Genomic DNA, 20,108 nt, shown 5'->3' on the forward strand with positions numbered 1-20,108 from the left:
CACAAGTTCGTAACCCATTACTTTGCTCCAAGACACTTGCACATTTTTTAAGTCACACCTGTGTTTGTGATGAGAAGACACTTCTGTCTCCTGCAGACTGCAGATCCTGCAAGTCAGTTCCAGGCTTTCCTGTGTAATCAGTCTCAGTTTCCCTAAGATTTTCACTTTTGTTTTAATAATGTTGTTGTTGTTGCTGCTATTGTTATTAAATGAGGGGTTACTGAAAGCAACATGTCTTTCTCCTAACACTATTACTCTCACTTTTTCATCTAAACTTCTCTTTCTAAAGTCACTTTTCCTGTAAGAGTTTCTGTCATATTGATGCAGGTGGCAGTAAACTGACATCAAGAAGGATGGTTTCACCTGAAATCTTCCACATTAGGGAGAATATAGTTGCTTTTATGGCATGCAGAGGTCAGTATTTCCAGCAAACACTTCTTTTCCCTTTAAATTCCTTCATGCAGATGGCTTACAGAGCAATGGGATGGCTCAAGTCTTTGGATGCCAAATGGCACCTTCAAAAAGTAGTGGGGGAAAAAGACTTTGCCAACTGTTCTTGGATTTCCCTCACTTTCTATGTCACAGTTCATGCACAGAGCAGCATGTGTCTGTGATGCCAAATGAGAAGGGGATTAATTGTCTCTTGATTAATGGTCAAGAATGAAAGTTTACTTTGAGGACCAAAACCAAGGGTAGTGAGACTGTAGTTTGTCAGTGGGAATATATTCTCCCACAAATAGTTCTATATGTACTCCAGGTAGTTTTCACCTCAAATATTAGCATGCAATAAAAGCCTTGACTTTGGTAAGGGCATGCAGTGTTGGGACAATGGGGAATGGCTTTAAACTGGCAGAGGGTAGGTTTAGGTTGGATATTAGGAAGAAATTCTTTCCTGTGAGGGTGGTGAGGCCCTGGAACAGAAGTTACCCAGAGAAGCTGTGGCTGCCCCATCCCTGGAAGTGTTTAAGGCCGGGTTGAACAGGGCTTGCAGAAACCTGGCAGAGTGGAAGGGCAGGTTGTCCCTGCCCAGGGCAGGGAGTTGGAACAAGCTGATCTTTAAGGTCACTTCCAACCCAAGCCATTCTATAATTCCATATAACGATAAACCCCTGAATTCCATATAATGATAAACCCCTGCTGCAGCCCTCCCATTTTTGACTCTAGATAAAAGACTAGATCCAGATTATTAGCAGCTAATTATGCTAGACAACATTTTTAGAAAGCCCCTTGTTTTTCAGGAGTCACTGAGGAATCATGTTAACTCTGTGGATGTTAAAAGCATTGAGCAGCAGCTATTGCTCTTATTACCTCCAATATCAGCACAGGGAGGACCATCATCCCCTTACCCACAGAACAGTGAGGGTAACGACCTTCAACAGTGAGTGTATGACAACATTCAAGCAAAAGTTAGTCCCTAAAAGATGGAAACCTTCAAATCATAAAATCCTTAAGGTTGGAAAAGGCGTCTAAGGTCATCAAGTCCATTACTAACAGCTCCATCACTAGACCATGTCTCTAAGCACCATGTCTCTAGCACGCTCCAAATACAGGCTGTCAGCCAGGAGAGTTCCAGTACTTCAGATCTGGTTTACACAGAGCCACATCCTATCAACTCTCTTTTAATTCAACAGAAGTTATGTTAAAAGCAGACAGATTGGTTTCTTTCATACACTGAGTCAATAGCTTTGCTTTTATCAGTGCATGATTGGTCAGTGTTTTATCCATTGCTGTATTCAACAGCACAAGTAAGGAAACACATTTGCATTGGAGGCAATTAAAATGTAATGGTAGGTTCATCAGTTCCATCTGTGTTTGTGATCTAAATAATAAAAACCCTCTTTCTTTCAAAATCCCTTTTGTTGCTCCTTTGAGATTAATTTTAGATTAATCTTTTTTCTTCTCCTTTATTTCCAAAGGACATCCATTACCTTGCTCTAGATAAGGGTGAATTGGCACTAGCTGATGTGGCAAAGAGAAAGGCTAATGACATTGATGCAGAATCAATAACTACTGGAATTGGTAAGAATTAATAGTGTTTAAAAAGCCCTTTTTTTTTAATCAATACTTGTCCTGTAGAACATGGTGTTGTATTTGTAGAGGAGTTATTGTTTTGATTACATTGTTTTCTTTGAAAGTGAGACCAGATTTTTATTTGTGACTAAAGAACAGTATTTTTATTCATAACTAAAGAAGGAGGCTTATAAAAATCACATAGCTTTGCCTTCCAGTACCCATGTGAGGATAGCTATGAAGCAAAAAGGTTTATATGGTGGCTATATACAAAAGTTCAGGCTGTACAAACTGAACTAAGTGCAAGAGGTAAGGGACTGAATCTGAAAATCATTGTTCTTATCAACATTAAAGGCCAGGCATGGCAATCTCACTGACCTCTAAATATTTGCTGGTGCACACTGGAGTCACATCCAGCATTGATGCTTTGGCAGCACTTGGATGGAACATTTCCTGATGTGAACACAGGTTCAGATCCTGGCTTTAAAGCAGCAGCTTGGCCTGCAGTGGGATTCTTGGCATTCCATAAGGAGTATTGATGCTAAAGTTGCAGCATGTGACTAATAGCTAAAACACAGATGACTTTTCATGCAAGGGAACTCATAACTCATTCACTTTCTCCTTGTGTTTCTTCTGAATTTACATGAAGATATGTATGCAAGCACATGAGACCATTCTGATTTCATGCCTTATAGCATGAGCCAAGCAGAAGGTGTGTATGTCTGGGGAGCTGACCTCCATTGGAGACAAAGGGAGAAAAACCCACAAAGCCTAAAAATGTCTGTATAAAACATGCACAGTTCTGTTTTGCTTATTCTACTGCATCATTGACTATTAGAGGAAAGCACTGAGCTTTTGTCCTTGTCCCATGCCAAGAAGTAGAATAGGATTAAAACTCAGAAGGTTTTTTTGTGAGTCAGAGTCACAAAACCTTTGAAATCTTGGGTAACATGGGATTCTTTTGGAACTGTACATCTCCCTGTTTACCAAGAGCATACAAGGGAATGCCACTCCAGTACATAGAAATGCAGAGAGGCCACATATGCTTTTATGGGGCCATTTCTATAGATTGTATAAATCCATGACTTTCAAGGCTACTGCAATACAGTATCACCTCCTTCCCTCTCCACCAGAGTAGGAATCAAGCAGTGCCTCTCCTGAACTCTTCTCTTCAGGGTCTTTCATTTTCATGCTCAAGTCACTTAAAGCTTTTTTTCCACCACAACTGGGCCTTTGGTCAAGCCCTTTCACTGCTAGAATTCGAAAAAAAGGGTATCTGTTTAGGTCATCCCTTAATGGGAAATCTTTAAAGTGTACAGTTATATCTCCCTTGCTTTCTCTTCTCTTACTTCTTAGGTATTTACCTGCTGCACCAAATATAACTGAGATACCCAGGACTTGCCTCTGATTATTATCTATTCTCTGACACTTAATCCAGAAAATTTAAAGTCTAATCTGTATCTTAGTGAAAGCCCTTTGTAGCATTGTAGACACATGTGCAGGGAGAGGGGTAGGGGAAAGAACTGAGGTGATCACAGATGCCTTCCTTGCATATCAAATGCCCTACACGTGTAACTGCAATTCAGCTACAAATGTGCAGGCCCACAGTCTTCCCCTCCTCCAGACCAGTCCTATAGTTACCTCTGCAATGCCCCATTAGCATAAATTATTAAACTCATTTTATATGATAAAGACTTTTGCTGAATAATTAACTATCAGAATGATTTAAAATACTTTTCAATGCCCCCAGGGACAAACTGTCACTGAGATTCAGTCTCTAAACAGTAATGAATTTGCATCCAATTCATTTTACATGAAAATAAACAGGAATCTCCCATGAGTTTGTTTCGCTGCAGGTTGGATCTCACCTTAAACATGTGAAATCTCAGCTACAGGTTTTGTTTTGTTGTACTTTATTCCAACGTCCTCTCTAATGATGTTTTCATTTCATAAACTGTTGTTGGCAAAAAAGTTGACATGAGGTATGAACTTTGTGGACCCAGTGCAAACAAAAGATGATAAGTACTTTATATGTAAATTGCTGTATTTTTCTAATACTTTGAGAGGGGGAGATAAAATCATGCCAGAGCCAGAAGTTTTAAAATGCTGTTTCAAACAAGTCTGTGTCCCTTGACCACTTCCTAAGCCCAGTCCTCTTCAGCTAGTCCCTGCTCTCTGGAACTTCCAGCCATTCCGTTCACCAAGGGTCACACTTTCTCCCAAACTTCTTGAACACCCACTTTGAGCTTCTACAAGAAGACAGTAACCTAAGCAAAGAGGGGCAGCAAGGTGCAACCAGTGCTACTGAGTTTATACTGGACACCTCTACAGCTTATTTGGTTTATATATATATATATATATATATATATATATATATATATCAGTATAATATTTGGTCTTAAATAGTAAAAAAGTGAACCATTTTCGTATGTCAACATCTGATGAAGTTTCCTGAGCTAGCCCATCCTCAAACCTCACCTCAGCACTGCTTGAAAATGGGTCAGTGCTTCTGGCTGATTCCCAAGTCTTGGAGAGTGCTCCATCTTGCCCCAGATATATTTAATTTGTCAAGATATTTCTGTGTACAGGGCTCACTTCAAACATAATATATTTCAAACTCAGACTTTCAGGAAAAGTTTTAAGCCCCTACAAATAATGTAGGATGACAATATAATTTCATCTAAAATTTGTAGACATCATCCACAGTTCTATATGGGTAGATTCCTCACATATATTATACCGAGATTTGTGTCAAGATAAAACTAGAAATAGGTTGATTGTTTTAAGATTTTCTGAATTTTGGCTCTTCTCAGTTCATCATCACATGATTGCAGTTTGCTGGACACTGTTTTGAAGAAGCCACCTTCAAAGCTAAGGATATCTGAGGGTATCTGGTAAAAACACCTGTAGACATCCAGAGCTCAGTAGTTAGGTGAGAATATTGCTGAGCAAGAAGAAGTGTCAGGTGAACTATGGTTTTGGCAGAATCAGGTATTTTGTTCATCTGATTAAAATCTTCTGAGGATAAGTATTCTCATAAGACTTTATGTTTGACAGCCTGTAAAAATGCATCTTGGGGGATGAAAAGATTGAAGTAATGGTACTGTACATCTCAGAAATGGCATTAGCTATCTCCTCTTTCCCTTTTTATTTCATCAGCAGACCACTGCCCATGGATCCTGTGGTTTCTTCTGCCAAAGATTTTCTGTTGAGTTATTTCTGTAGTAGATCCACAAGTTCCTTAATGAGGTCAGGGAGTTCTCATTCAGCCTTGCCTAAAATGTATGCTGCGCTCCTCATTTCACTTGATTAAAAGAGAGAATAAATAATTTATTCAATATTGGCATATATGTAGGTTACTAATAAATTCTGTTTATGAGTGTAGCCTGGCATATACTCTCCTGGAACAGCATTGTCTGTGGTGGAAGAGTGAGTCTGTTTGGTGCTGTGAAGTGTAGGTTGCTAATGTAAAACCTGAGTTGCAAAGAACTGACATGGCAGAGCCTGTTAAGAAATGCCATAACTAATAATGATCATGGTGGTGAAGAGCTCAGCCCTTCAGACATCATTGCTCAATGAATATCCAATGAAGAGCATATGTAGGCAGTGTCAGAAAGTTTCCCAAGGCCAACTTCCAACAAATTACATTAGGGCCTAGCAAGGTGATTTTAACCTTCAAATCAACAGCTTTCACCCAAAAGGGATTCATGTTGTGACAAGATAGATAACTGCTGCATCGTTGAAAGGCAAATTGGGAAACCTTGTATTTCTACTTAGAATTAAATTCAGAATATTAGTAACTCTAATGTTTAGGTAACATTTCTAACAGAGATATGTTAACAAAAACACTGATGTTCAGATAATTGCATTGTTCTGAAATGCTAGATGGGACTGACTAACATTTTGGTGGTTCACTGATGTCTCATGAAAGTGCTTGAGGTTTTTCCATTTAAAATAGAATTTTAAAATATTTCTGGAAGTATTCCCTACTGTTTGCGAGATAGGGAATCTTATCAGTTCTCACAGAGACTGAAGTCTAATTTCCCACAGTGTTTGTAAAATGACATTTAAAATGCAGGGACCCTAAATGTTTCACCTTACTGGCAAGGAACGTCACCAGTTTGAACCCTAAGTGGGGAATTAATTAATTTTATCTTATTTCTGTGGTAGTGTTTTTTATTGAATGGCTTACATGTTCTTTGTGATAATTACTAATGACACATCCTACAGTGCTTTTTCTGAGATGCCAGTCTGGTCTTGCATTACAGTCTGCTACCTCCAAATCACTTATCATTTACTCAGATCTTCCCCTCTTCCTGACAGTCCTGGGGAGCCTCCTTGCATTTGAAGACCATGTTTAGAATTGTCCCCTGTATTTGTAACCTTCTCTGGCCCTGCATTAGCCTAGTTGGTAACATTTCCTTCTCTGATCCATAATGACTCCTTTCATCTCTCAAGGACTTCCTCCTCACCCTCACATACCCCTCTGACACTGATGGCAAAGCTTTCTTCATTTCCTGCTCTTCCTTGGCACATGCAGCTTTCTCTTGTCATCTATCAAATTTCAAGTTAACTGAGAACCTTGGCCTTTATTTAATGACTTTTATTTCACTGTATAACATGTTTACAGCATGCTTCAAAGGTATTGTCCCAGACAGAGCTGAACTGTGATCTGGGAAGGCTCGGGGGACACTTATTTATGCTACAGTTTTTTGGAGCTTGCCCCCTTCACTGTAAGTGTTAGATCTCCCATTTATTTATTTATATTTTCAGTTTAAGTCAATCAAAACCTCTGGCATCAAACCCTTTGCTTTTATTTTTTCTAATAATGTGACTTTTTCCCCAGAGAGCCAGAAAAACATTTTTAATGAAAAATGTTTTCTAAGTATGATTGGCAGTTCACCTATGGCAAGAAATTCGTTTCCACGAGCACTTTTTTAATTTTGTGCCACCCAAGATGAGTGTCTTTGAAGATCCATAGTAATTTGAAATTATTTAACTGTGCTCATATACACTCTCTTGAACATATCAAGCCACACACAGCACTTGACACAGAGCCCACTAAACACAGTTAAAGGATTTCCACCATCTTCAGTGGGCTTGGATGGGGATTTTAACAAGCAACAAGCTCATGGGTAGGCTTGGCATGGCCAGGAGTGCTGCCATCTGCAAAGACCTGGTCTGGAAAGACATGCTACTTGGTGTAGAGTGGCTTCAAGAGGAGGGAGCAGCAGCCAGCACCCAGGGCATGGCATCCTGTTTTTAAATTTCCAGCTGGTAGTGAGGATTTTACTCTCTTGAGGGTTACAAGCATGTACTGCTCCCCTCCTTGTGTTCTTTTCAAGAAGTAGAGTCATTTGTTTTTCTTGAGGTCTATAGTAAAGCCAAGCTATTTTTGGCTCCACCTCACCTCACCTCTCCTCTTGCTTGTGTCATGGTGTCAGTTTTGATCTATACCTTCCCACTGCTAGACAGCTTTGCCTGAAGACATAATCCTCAGCCCCTAATAATTGTAAGTACATCAAAAGCTAGTTGGTTTGCTTAGCTGCAGAGGTCTACACAAAGATCTGCGTATCTTCACTTGAAAGAGATTCATAGTTTTGTGTCAAGCTTTAGAATTATCATGGCCTTCCATTTTTTTCCCTTCCTTATAGTGACATATTCTTTCTTGCCCACTACAGAACCTGATTTAAAAAGCACAACTATATGCCCAAAATGAAGACACCTTCTCCTTAATATTTTAATTTTAATGATCCTCATATTTTGTAATGTCTTCCAGCAGTAAAATTATGCCCTAGTGATTATGAAAAAATCTTACCAGAAATCATAGATTAACTACTTTTTGCCAGCTTTAGGGGCTTACATTTTTTGAATCTATAGCTACATACTACAGCTGATTTATAAACAACAACAAAAAAATGTCAATATTTCCAAATTCTAGAAATTGAAAGGAGTTGTCTGTATCTGATATGGTTTTTATCCTAATAACAATTAGGATATTGCAAGGCATGTGAGGTCACTCATCTCAGATCTCTTCACTATAATTCCATCTTATCCCTATAACCCCCAGACAAGTTGATGTACACAGACAACAGTGAATGGATAACACTAATTACCGAGTAAACAACATATTTTCGGTGGCAACAGATCAAGAAGGAAGTTTTAAAAGTGAAAGAAATTCACAGAGCTACACCTTGGGGGAGGATGTAACATGATAAAGAATAGTTCAGCACAAAAGATCTTGAAGGGATGCCCATGGCATGGCATTGAAGTGAAGAGAGGCAAGTCAATACGCAAGCTGTTGACATTGTAGCTAGGAATTTAAGTAGGAATTTGGCTTCTCATCACTGACCTCAGTCCATAGACTGTAATAAATTTAAACAGAAAGTACACATAGTTAAAATAACTGTTGAAAGAAACTATCAAAGAAATTGATGCATGGAAAGTGTCTTTGCATGAAGACTGAATGAATGCCTTTCTGGGAAATAGGTCTTAGCCAAATACAATTTATGCAGTAGTCAAACACATGTTTGTCTGGCTTGGTGTAGAATACCTGGATGAAATTTAATAGCCTCTAATTCACTGTAGGTCAAACTAGATGATTTACACTATATCATTATAGTATAATATTCATATGTTCTGGATTCCACTCTTGCCTACAGCTCTGTGAAAAAGCCCCTGGTAAATCTCCCATTAGCTTCAAAAGGCCCACATGTGGTCTAAAAGACTGCAGTTAAAAGCCACATAATATATATGTAATATATATTCACACATCTCAGAGTATGCACGTGTGTGTGTACATAAGTGGGTGTTACATTTACACATACACAGCAAAAATCTGGCTAGTCATAAAAATAGCTCCAAATCTGAGCACAAGCCAGAGGAATTATTACGTATTTGTATTTTGCTTCATGACATCACAAAAGCCACCGCTGCTTTTTTTTTCTGAAAGAACAAAAAGTAATCACAGCAGGAGGTGCTTTCATAACTGCTGCAGCTGGCTGGGAGCTGTGGATCTGTGTGTTCGCGGTGTGTCAGGGACATGTTTGTCTCACACACCCTGGAGCCATCCCTCAGCCTCTCGCTTTCCGATAGGGAACTCGCCAGTTGCATTTCTGCGCACTGAAAAGCGTTGGCAAACACATATTTGCATGGCAGTTGGTATGTGTTTTGTCCTGTTTGCTCTGCGTAACGTAACGTGATGTGACAGGCTGGAATTCATCACATCAGTTGCATGACAGCAGAGGAATTGGAAAAGAGGTGCAATGGTGGCCCAATGCGAGGTGGCAATTTAATGTTGGGTTGTAGTCTCTCAACGGTAAGGCTTTTTAGAATGACCTACCAAAGAATTGTCTCCAAGCATTCCCTGTGCAGGTGAGTTTTAGAAGTAATGATCAGGCAGAGCACAGTCAACATCGGGAGAAAGCTGAAGATCCCTGTACTTGGAAGGAATGACTCTTCTAAATATGAAAACCCTTGCACATCTGGTGTCAGATCAAAAAGCAAACAAGAACATTGAAGGACTATTTATTTCCTCCTCTGTCACTGCACTCTCCAGGCACACCACAGGTCCTTATGTGGGAATACTGTAGAATTGCCAACAGGCAAAATCAGAGGTTGAGGCCGTTTTCCTCCAAAGACTCCTACACAAGAGACTGCTTCACAGTTCACCCCTAAAAAATTCCCACAACAAGAGTGAGGGTGTTTGATAACCTGATGTTAGTTCTTGTTGAGTGCTTCCAGCCTAAAAAAACCAAGTTCCCTGTTAAAATCCCATCTCAGGACTGGAACATTCTAGTCAGGACACGGCTGGTGAAAGCCATAGGGAAGAGCTCAGTGGGGCCTGAGGGTGAGCTTTGCATCGTTGCTCTTCTCACTCATGCGCTTTCTAAAGTGTCAAACTTGGCCAGAAGATGAAAAGAAGGGAGTTGTCTAAGAAAAACCATTGGTGAAAAAGTGATCCGCAGTGCCTAGCACAAGGCAGTAAGTACATCCAGAATTAATGACTTCTTTCTTTCCTCAACACACACTCTGTATTTAATTTCAGCTATTTGAAGTATCTTTTCCCTAAATATCCTTCCTTTCAGTCTGCTCTGAGACTTCAAAGTTTTTACTTTAAATCTCGGTGCCATGAAACTTCTGCAACTCCCCAGCCCATGCATGGGTAATACCTGCCCTTCAACAATATTTTTCACAGCATTCAAGATATGAAAATCGTGCTAGATTTCAAACTGTAAATTCAGTCTTAAAAACAGACTGTGAGGCAGTTGGTTATCTCTGCAATGTTGATATTATGAAATGGCACAATATTTCAATATGATGAAAAGATATCATTAATGATAGCTTCTAAGCATGTATGGTGTTCACTTTAATTAGTCACTTACTGCAGTCACACTGCCAGTGTCCCACTTTTTCATCTTCACGATAATCAAAGCTGCAACAGCCGCTTGATTTCTGCCTCCTGCCCTCCCAGCCCAGGGACACCACAACATCAGTAAAAAGTTAGGGTAGGGTTCTCACATAAATTAGATTCCATGGATTAACCACTTAACTGATAGCTTAAAAACTTTCCCTGTAAATGTCAATATTCTTTCTGGTAGATTTGTGTTAAAAACCTAAGCACGGCTTCTCTATTTTTTTTCAAAAATTTAACATTGTTTCACAACAACTGCTAGCTTATATCTTTTTGCTTGATGAAACCTCTGCTGCATCTTACTATGGTTACTCATTTACCTCTGCTGTATTTCTCTTGCTAATGTTCTTGCTGCTAAAATCCCCCCTGGAGACCTCCAAGTGCACCAGATGAAGAGCAGATTCTGGGGCCATCCCAGAGACCTTGCAGAATAATCCCAGAATGTGATTTTACATCACTTGGTAGATGCTGGTGAACCATCAGGAGCCTTACATGAACTCACTCTCTGACTGAAGGATTTGGAACCCAGTCCTAAACCATGTTTGAAGTTCACTGCTGAATTTCACCACACCTCTGCTTAAATAATAGGAACTTTTATCAACCAGATGGAAGATTATGACTACAATTAATTATTTATTTTACTGCGTAGGATGCACTGTGGCTGAAGAAAACAGCTACAAAGTGCTTACCTTAAGCCCTTGCTTTTAGCCACCAAAGGGCAAAATGTTTAGTTCATGAAGGCACCCTCTGCTGCAGTGTGAGCCCACATCACCCTGTTCACTGTGCTGCCATTGCCTCAGGTATGTAAGGGAAGAGTTAGCACCACACTGATCACTGTAATGAACAGAATTTTAACAGTAAAACATTCTGGAAAAATTCCTCAAAAAGTCATGAAAGAAGCACAGCCTTTAGTCAGTGCCTTGTTTTCATATATTGTTATCAACTGTCCCATCCTATTCCTGTATTTATTTGAGAGTTTTTCTGTCCACTCATTGGGATTAGAAACAAGACAGCGGGTAAAGAACTGCATGTAATTAGACTTTTACAACCATCACCAAGCCACTGGATGACTCTGGCCTGCTCATTTTAGCCTTGGATGGTTTTGCTTTTCTTTGGGGACTGCGTGAGCTCTCTGTGGCAGGCTGCCCATCCTTTCAGAACCATCCCATGCCAGAGCCCCTCGCTGTCACTTCCCACAGGCTGACCACGCAGCCAGATGAAGTCCATTTCCTAAGCTGTCTTATTTTCTGTAATTTTTGCCACATAGGGTGAAAGCACACCCCTGGGAAATCAGCTGTAATCCTCCCGTTCGTGTTTGCCATTAGGTGTCAGTGTGACAACAACCATGGTACACAAAGGCTGCACCGGGGTGTGCAGGCATACCACCCCCATCCTAAACTTGTCATTGTCCACTGGGGAAAATACAGTGTGAAACTGAGGGGAAGGAAAGGCTGAAGAAAGCAATAAACATTTTATTTCCGGGTGTTTTTCCATCACCTAATTGAAATTATTTACTAACAGATTAGTCTGTTTGCATTTCATTCAGCATGTTTCAGGTTCCCGGTGCTGCAGTTGTCAAAGAAGGGCAATATTTACAAAACCAGGAGAAGAGTTTCTGCACACACTGATCTCACCCTATTTTGGGGCAAAAGAAACAGTCAATATTATCAGTAATTTCCAGTCAGCAGGGGGTAAACTGCTTTGCCCAGTGCAAATGTTATATTACCTGTGTGAGTTGAAGCCTGACAATATTGGTGCTTATAAACGGGTCCTTAACAAGTTGTTTAAAATACTGTATTAGAAATTACAACTGAAAGTTCCACTCATTCCAAAGAAAAGAATAAAAAACTTAAAAACTAGTTTTAAAGCAACTTTTTGTGTCAGAAGTCCTGCCTTCTTTTGGTGCATCAGTGGTATGTGTGATGAAGAAATAGTCAAATACATTACATATATTAAGAAGTTGTAATTGTTTTTAAGCAAAGTTTCAGGCACTTCCCAAAATGTAGTGAACAGATTTTGGTTGCTTGGGAGTTTTAAAAGTTTTAAAATAAAAATCAGGGTTGGGGGGGGAAAAGTCTTTTTAGAAGAAAATTAATTTATAAAATATTCTCCAGTAGCAGTATTCAGAATACCTCAAATACTTGTAGGATAGGTTTTTTTGCCTTATGTTTGGAACTGCAAATGTTTTCACCATTAATTTAAATCAAAATTTGATCAGGTCAACATAATAGCTAAATCAGCTTGACCTTCACCAGGACCAGAGAATATGTTGTGCCAGAAGATCATTGGGATTCAGCTTTTCCTTCACCCTTTCTGCTTTGAAAGGGAACAGGTTCTCAGCATAGCTTCAATTTGATGTTGGTTTTTTTTATACTGATAGATTAAATCTCAAATAGCACCATGCTGCTGTGATAAGCATCTGAGCAAGCTGCCTTTTCTTTTACCGCCTTCCAGATTTCTAGTAACTCCATGGCACAGGAGTGGTTAGTCCTGAGCATGCCCAGGGAAATCCTAGCCGGGACAAGAATCCTCAGGTACCATCTCGGCTACAGTTCCCCCAGTTGGGCAGTTGCAGGTCTCTTCGTGAGATCAAAGCCTTCCGAAATTTGGTAGCCATGCCCCCCCTCAATTTGGGGATGAGAAATGAGAAATCTCATGTGCCAATTTGATGTTGTCCTTATAACAGATAATTATAGGTTTTAGGAATAGAAAAGATGCCTGATTAAATGGCTCCAGCCATCTGCTATTGCAAGACTGTGAAGTAATCCTTGACCATTTTCATATTAAGAGTTGCCACGATGATGTTCTCCCACTGCTGATGCCACTCAGCTTGCCTAGAAAGCTGCCTCCTTTGCTCTAGTTTACTGGCGTCCTAACTCTCTTTTGCTTTGTATTATTTTAAATAGCAGTGATTAAATCTCTAAAATTCGGTGCTCTTGGGGGGCTTGAAAGTCCCTGCTGTATTGCACATCTATTTTCACTTCAGAAATATAAATTGAAGAGCTCCTTATTTTCACATGTGGTTTCAGATCAGGTTCTTCTTCTTCTTTGTGGTACAAAGGGAGCAGATGAAAAGCCAGCTAGGCAAGCAGTTTTAAAAACCCCAGCACTGGCCACTGTGGCTGCTTGTACCCCTGCTCCATTGGGGTACCAGGGGAGGCATAAGAAGAGGCTCAAGGGCCAGGCACAAGCTGCTCACATGGCACTCTGGTTTAGGTGATCCCAAAGGTAATTTTGCTGGTTTTGAAGCAAAATCGTTAGTCAAACAGAGCTGAAATCAACAGAGAGGTGTAAGCCTGCTTTACGCTGAGCACTGTTCTTACAGAGGGAGTGTTGCTTCAAGCAACTCTTTAGAGATCAGAAAGGATCCTGGTGCCAGGATCCTCCCTGCGATGGGCTGAGTTCCCAACTGCAGCCTAAACCAGTCCAAAAATGTGCTAGAAAACATGAGGAAGGTTTCCACCTGAAGTCAGAGAAGAGGCAGAGGGAGCAGAGTCAGGCTGTAAGGAAGGACTATAAGGGCACAGGAGTAGCCAGGTAGAAGAAAACATCTCTGGGCGATGCACATCTGTGTGAGAAGGACTGGTGGTGGCATGTAAGGAAGGAAAAGGATCACCGCGGCAGTGCAGGAAAGTGGCAAGATGCCTTTGTAAGGGCAAATTTTTCCCACTGAACATTAATTGCTTTCCATGGATACAAAATGCACTTTAAGTGATAAAAGGAGTGGCTGACAAGCAATGCTGTATTTAGCAGATATCAGAGAATGCAATGTAGGTTAATTACCTTCTCGTAAAATTATTTTTTTTTTTCCAAAGAGGTGAGCATCTGTTTGAGACAGAAGCTAATCTCCAAACTCCTGTTGTCTACTTCAATGAGAAGAGGAGTAAGAAAGGGAATGAAATGGGGTGGTGAGGAGACAGCAGCAGGAGCCATGGTGACTTTTTTTCCCTGGCATCAAGGCGTCAGTTTTTTTGCATTGCTTCCCATAGACTTTCCTCTTGGTTACCTTCAGAAGCACAAGCAACACCATGAACTGCCCACAGCTCCCTCCAGGGCTTTGAGCTTCCCAAGCGGTGTCCACAGCTGCTGCTCCTGCTGACACAGTTTATTTAAATAGGCAGGGAGAAAGTATTGGTGTTTGCAGGAGGCAGTGTATAGTGTAAACTACCTCTGTGAGGTTTTAAAAAGGAAAAAACACTCTGGTATTCGTGCCACTCTGTAATTGAGGGATATCAGTCAGGTGAAGATCTTACCAGGGAGTGGAAGGAACAGCCTGGGAATGAAAAACCCACAGTTCCTACAAGGTTGCATTTCCCCTTCAACAGGGCACATGAAGTGTAATGTGTCCCCTTTCCAAAGCTGTTTTCCCTCTAAATCAGTCTCTTAGTGGGAAGGGGTGGGAAGGGGTGGGAAGGAAAGTATCAACCCATCAGTCAGGGTTCTCAGTGCCGACAGGGTCACATCAGCTTCTAAAGCCTTCGGGCACCCAAACCACAGAGTGGTTATCAGCAAGTCTGTGCAGCAAAGCACTGCAGCAGGTGAGTGACAGGATGCAAATATCAGGGAGGACCTGCCCGTGTATCTACTTCAGTGCCTTTTCAGCCACACCTTTCTGGTAAATTGTAAAATGTCGGTCAGGGTGCTCTGGAGATGGGTAGAACAAGGCGTGCTCATACCCCAACTTCTTTTATGACCTAGTGCCTTGAGGTCCATTTAGAAAATGCATCCAAGTTTTGTCTTTTATTATAGGATTTAGTCAAGAGATATTGAGCAGAGCACTGTGTAAGTGTCATTAAGAGAGCTCAGCAACAGGATATTCTGTGATTCCAGATTCCAGGATACCTTTCTGCATATCCTGTGTGTCTGTATATATGTGTGTGTGTATGTGTGTGTGTGCAAGCACAGAGTTTGCATACATACACATCACAATAAACTTTGAGGGTTTGTAGGTTTAAAACAACGTGTTGGTACCAGCTGTATAGCATGTTTTCTATGCATTACATCAGTGTTCCTCATTTTCTATGCAGAGACACACACAGACCCTGTGAAAACTTGGCCCTTATTTTACAAAAACATACCTGAGATATTACAAACTTAGCATCCTAAAGTCATTATTTTTAAAGTGACTGGAAAAATTACGTAAGAATTTTTGGGTTTGGTGCACGTTAAGCTCATTGATATCAGAGTAAGTTTAGTCCATACAACCTTCCAGCATGAGTAATTTTTTTTTGTCTGTGAAACCCACTGATTACAAACACATTAACTGGCAGGGGTTAGAAAGCAGTATTTTATAATTTGCGCTTTATTTACAGGTGGTTTTCCCATTTTTTCTTTATTTGGATTAGGCAAACAACTGGTCCCAAGTTTTTATTCATTATAAGAAAAAGAAAAATCCTCCTTTTAATAGGTGTGTGCTTCACACTTTTCAAACTTCAATAGCATAGAATGTTTCACTTGGTCAGAAAGCTGATTTAATTTGCTGCTAGGTTAAATGTTAAAGGTTTCAGTTTTACGACCATGAATTCTCAAATTAAATTCAGTGCATTGCTTAAATTTCTAGCTGCAGTGCATTTAGCCTAATTGCTTTGGTAAGTTGGGTGCTTAGTAACTACTACTTCTCTGAATTTTTGTCTTTAAAGGCGAGCAAAATAAGCCTGAGGGCCACAGGTGGGCTAGCCTGCTCTTTGGGATTCACCTGTGGGGTCTTTGGATATCTCTTCCAGTCTGACTGCATCCTCAGACCATATCTGATGAGACTCTTCTGCTGACAAGGGAGAGCCTTTAAACACCTGTAGGTTTTAGCTATTTAAGCCCAAATCAGTTTTGAAGCAACAAGAAAGGCTGAACAAAATGGTTCAGATTTCAGTCAGTTGTCAACTAAATGTGTGCACTGGGCCTTTAAGTATTTGGCCAGACACATCTTGATTGCTTGGCTTTTGTTTTCACCCTTGGAAAGTCAGCTGGATAATGCCCTGTAGCCAAAGTCTATTCTGTGATGCTGTAAGTGGGCTGGGGATGCCAGGGTGAGAGGAGTGTGTGTGTGGGGAGAGGGGAACCGGGTGAAGGGAGAATTAACCAAAAACAAAGTTATAGTCATGTATTTCCAAATTTTTGTGAGCTGAGGTGTTTGCAGTCATTTTCAGTTTTCTTGCAATGTCAAATATAAAAGTCATAGGAACATAAAATGATCCCAGTGATGCAATCTTTAAGGTGGGCTCTTTTGGGGGATAAATCACAATGCAAACACGGAGGTGATGGAAACAATCGAGGAAACTTCCACCAATGGCACCCTCAGAGGCAAGCCCTGAGTGTCTGGTTTTTTCCTCTTTGTTTACAGTATTTTTAAGGCTTTGAGTTCTCACGCAACATATATGTCATTAAATGGCTGATTCCTCTTTGCACACGTTGTTGTGATGGCCTGTGGCAACCTGAATTAATTGTTTCAGTAGTTGATGGTGGTTACTAGCCATAATTATTATAATTTGCATTTATAAAAACTTCTTTCATCTAAGGATCTCAAAATGCTTTTGCACACATTTAATTAAGCTTCACAACATCCTGTGAGGTAAGTGTCAAGAGTGTTGTTATATCCATTTTTACACAGGTTTCTCCAAGAAAACAAGGTCAGTCTCTAGCGTGACTGGTATTTGGTTCACATCACTCTTGCACAGGACGAGTGGCATGGCTGCAGGAATGCTGATCTAGGTCACTTTGCATCTCCCACATGGCTCTTGCTGCTGCCACGCTGTGTGGACACACGCACTAAGCCATAGCAAACACAGTCAGAGCAGCCTCAGCCCAGATTTCCAGTCTGAGGTGGCCCTTTCTCTCCCAGGAGCACTCAAGCAGCAGAAAAGTCTTGGGAAGAAAAAGAGATAAGCACCCAACACGATGCATAAGATGACAACCCACCTTGCAAAGATCTGTTCTTTCCACAATTTTCTACCTTAGCATTTAAGCCTCTCTCTGCAATCTGCACACAGCAAGACAGCTTTAGCCAAAGCCAAGAAAGCAGCTGCAGGCAATGTAAAGTCACCCTTTACCAGCCACTCGCCTGCTCTAGAAGAGGCTGCACACACTTCACCTCCACCCCCTACCAGCCTTAGACCCAACCCTATGGGCAATCAGCAATTCTGAGATCTACTAAATCCTAGATTACCACTTGACAGATATTTAAAAGTGAGGATCAGCTGAAGTAATGTAGACTTGGAACTTGGGGGGACAGAAGTTTTCAAAAGCTCATTTCTTTTTCAAACATATGACTATGTTGTTTAAATTGAACCTAGCTCTCTGTAAGGTCTGTTGATCACCATAATAGCCCTGAGGAAGATAGGTCTAAGTAAGTGCTTGCAAATTGAGTAAAGAGTCCCAGGCCATACCTTCATGAGTTCTTTACCATCCTCATCAATTTACGTTTACATAAATTGTTTACATGTGGCAATGACCAGATTAGCTATTTGGAAAGAACTCTGCCTGTGGATGCATTTATTCCAAAATAAAAGCCACTTTGCTTTTCTAAATTAAGCGCACTTACAGGTAGAGAATGATTATTCTGAATAACATAAGAAAGTCATTTCATTCCTAAGTAGGCCATTGAGCAGAAATATTCTGAAATAATCTATCTGTCTAATTTCTTGTGTTGATGCTTTTTAAGGCACTGACAAAGTCACAGTTAGCAACCAATATTTTTTTCAATCCATTGTTTTCTTGTAGAGGGTGTGCCAGTCCAGGGCATAGTTAAAGATTCTTTTCTGTTCCCCTGAGTTCCCCTGAGTCAATGTACAGGATTTATTCTGGTCCATGTCTCTGTTGTGGGGGAAGGAACGCCTGGCAGCCAGAGGAGAAGGTCTGGCACACGAACATGCATCATTTTGTTTTACCTGATGCTGTCTATTTAACCTTCATCGGAAATGGAGCAGTCATTGGCCTAAGCCTGCATTCTCACTTAAAGCTTTCTTCTGCTTTTCTTCTCCAAACACGTTCATGCCTGCTGTGGCACAGAAAAGAAAAATATGGCAGCAACCATACTTGACATACATGACAGAACACAATGCCATGGGAATCCCAGCATCAGGTCCTCAGATGGGTTTTTATTGCTGCTACCATAAAGCTTTCAATAACTTCAAATGACTATTTTTGGGGTATGTTTCTTTATTTGGAAGGGGGGGTGTAAAAATTCTCCTTGTGTTATCTCATATTGCAGAAACTGAGACTAGATGGGTACTACATTATCCGTTTTGGACCTCAATCACTCCCAAAGATTCAAGATGAACTCTGCCTGCCCAGGCACCAGAGTCAGTGCCCCAGGGAATTTCTTCATATCTAAGGGATATGCAGGATGTGTACTCGCATGCCCTTGCTGCCTCTCAACTCCAGCTGTACATGAAGTTTTGCTTCAGGAACCTGTACCTCCAGTATTGCATTATCTTTTTCAGTCTCTGTCATCAAGAGTTTAAATACAGTTCAGATCAGTGTTAGTGGCCCAGCTCCAAATGAGGAGAATTGCTGCAATTCGTTATCTTGACAAATTAACTGGTCTGAGGCAATTCCTTTTTGAGAGAGATACAATTACCTAACTCATGAACTCTAGCCTTGCTCCAATGCTGTGGCATAGTTATGCACCTGCTCAAAAAGTGTGGATACTACTTTCCCATCCATAAGTACAATTCCTGCACTAGGATTTGATTTTAAAAAAAAAGGCTTTCTGAGGACCAAGGTGTCTGATTGCACAGGGGATGGAAAATGTGGGAAATGCAGGGTCCTTGTCACCAAATCACAAGAGAAGGGACTGGCACAGAGAGTGTTCTATCAGAGAAACACACACCACCGATTGTCCCATCCTCTGTTTCGAGTCCATCTTCCTGATCCAGTGGAAGAAGGTGGCTTTCCTGCTCCCAATCCACCACATAGCAGCCCATTCAGACCTAAACCAGATTATTTTTGGGGGAAAAAAAATCCAAGGTGTTTTCTCCCTAGCATTTAGGCAAGAATTTGTACTTTCAGTCCTTCAGTCTTTATATACCTGGAGGAAAATGGGTTGCCATCAGCACTCCACTCTTGGTGTGGACAGGAGCTGGTGCTCCTGGGAAGGCAGAGTGACCTCCAGTGTTGCCCTCACCTCCTGGCCTGGAGGACCAGTTCCCTTCTGTGTTTTCTACCAAGCAATAAAAATACATCCACAGTTACACATTGTTCTTCCAACCCAACGTGGGCAGATGCACTTCTCATCCTCTTCCCTGTGGAGAGCAACTCCTTTTGCCCCTCAGCCATAGCTCACCTGTGGGCATCATCTTTCCTTGTAAAAGAGCTCCCAGATGCTAAAAGATATCCCATAACCATTCTTTTGAACCACTGCCTCTTGGAAACTGTTTGGAATAAAGCTGTCCGGCAGAAGGCTTGTGTTTGCCTAGAGCCTCTTTGTATGGACTTGGTGGCTGGGAGTTTCCTTGAGCTCCTCTTTGAACTCCAAGCCTTCAGCATCCAAAACATTTAACCCTCAATTTCTTTTCTGCTTTATCAGTTTGGTCAGCTTCCAGCTGGCAGCATTCATTTGCAGGCTCCCATTCTGCATCTCGTGTTTGCAGATGCATTTCTTTTTCAATTAACCCCTTGAAATGGTTTTCTTCTCCCCGGAGCCTACCTGCCTCCGGTCTGGCCGGCACTTCTCCCTGCCCTGGATGCCTGA

At 41.0% G+C, this 20,108-nt stretch overlaps 1 protein-coding gene across 1 annotated transcript in view; it reads left to right on the forward strand.

The window, feature by feature from the left end:
* WDPCP (WD repeat containing planar cell polarity effector) overlaps positions 1–20,108 on the forward strand; it is a gene marked incomplete at both ends in the record, with an annotated part of 101,682 nt that overhangs the window by 61,198 nt on the left and 20,376 nt on the right. The window contains 1 exon segment of the mRNA XM_082276908.1: positions 1,917–2,019. Coding sequence (XP_082133034.1) covers positions 1,917–2,019 — 103 coding nt within the window.

The sequence above is a fragment of the Coloeus monedula genome (genome assembly GCF_965178545.1).
Source record: "Coloeus monedula genome assembly, chromosome: 2".
In the NCBI taxonomy this organism is placed as follows: Eukaryota; Metazoa; Chordata; class Aves; order Passeriformes; family Corvidae; genus Coloeus; species Coloeus monedula.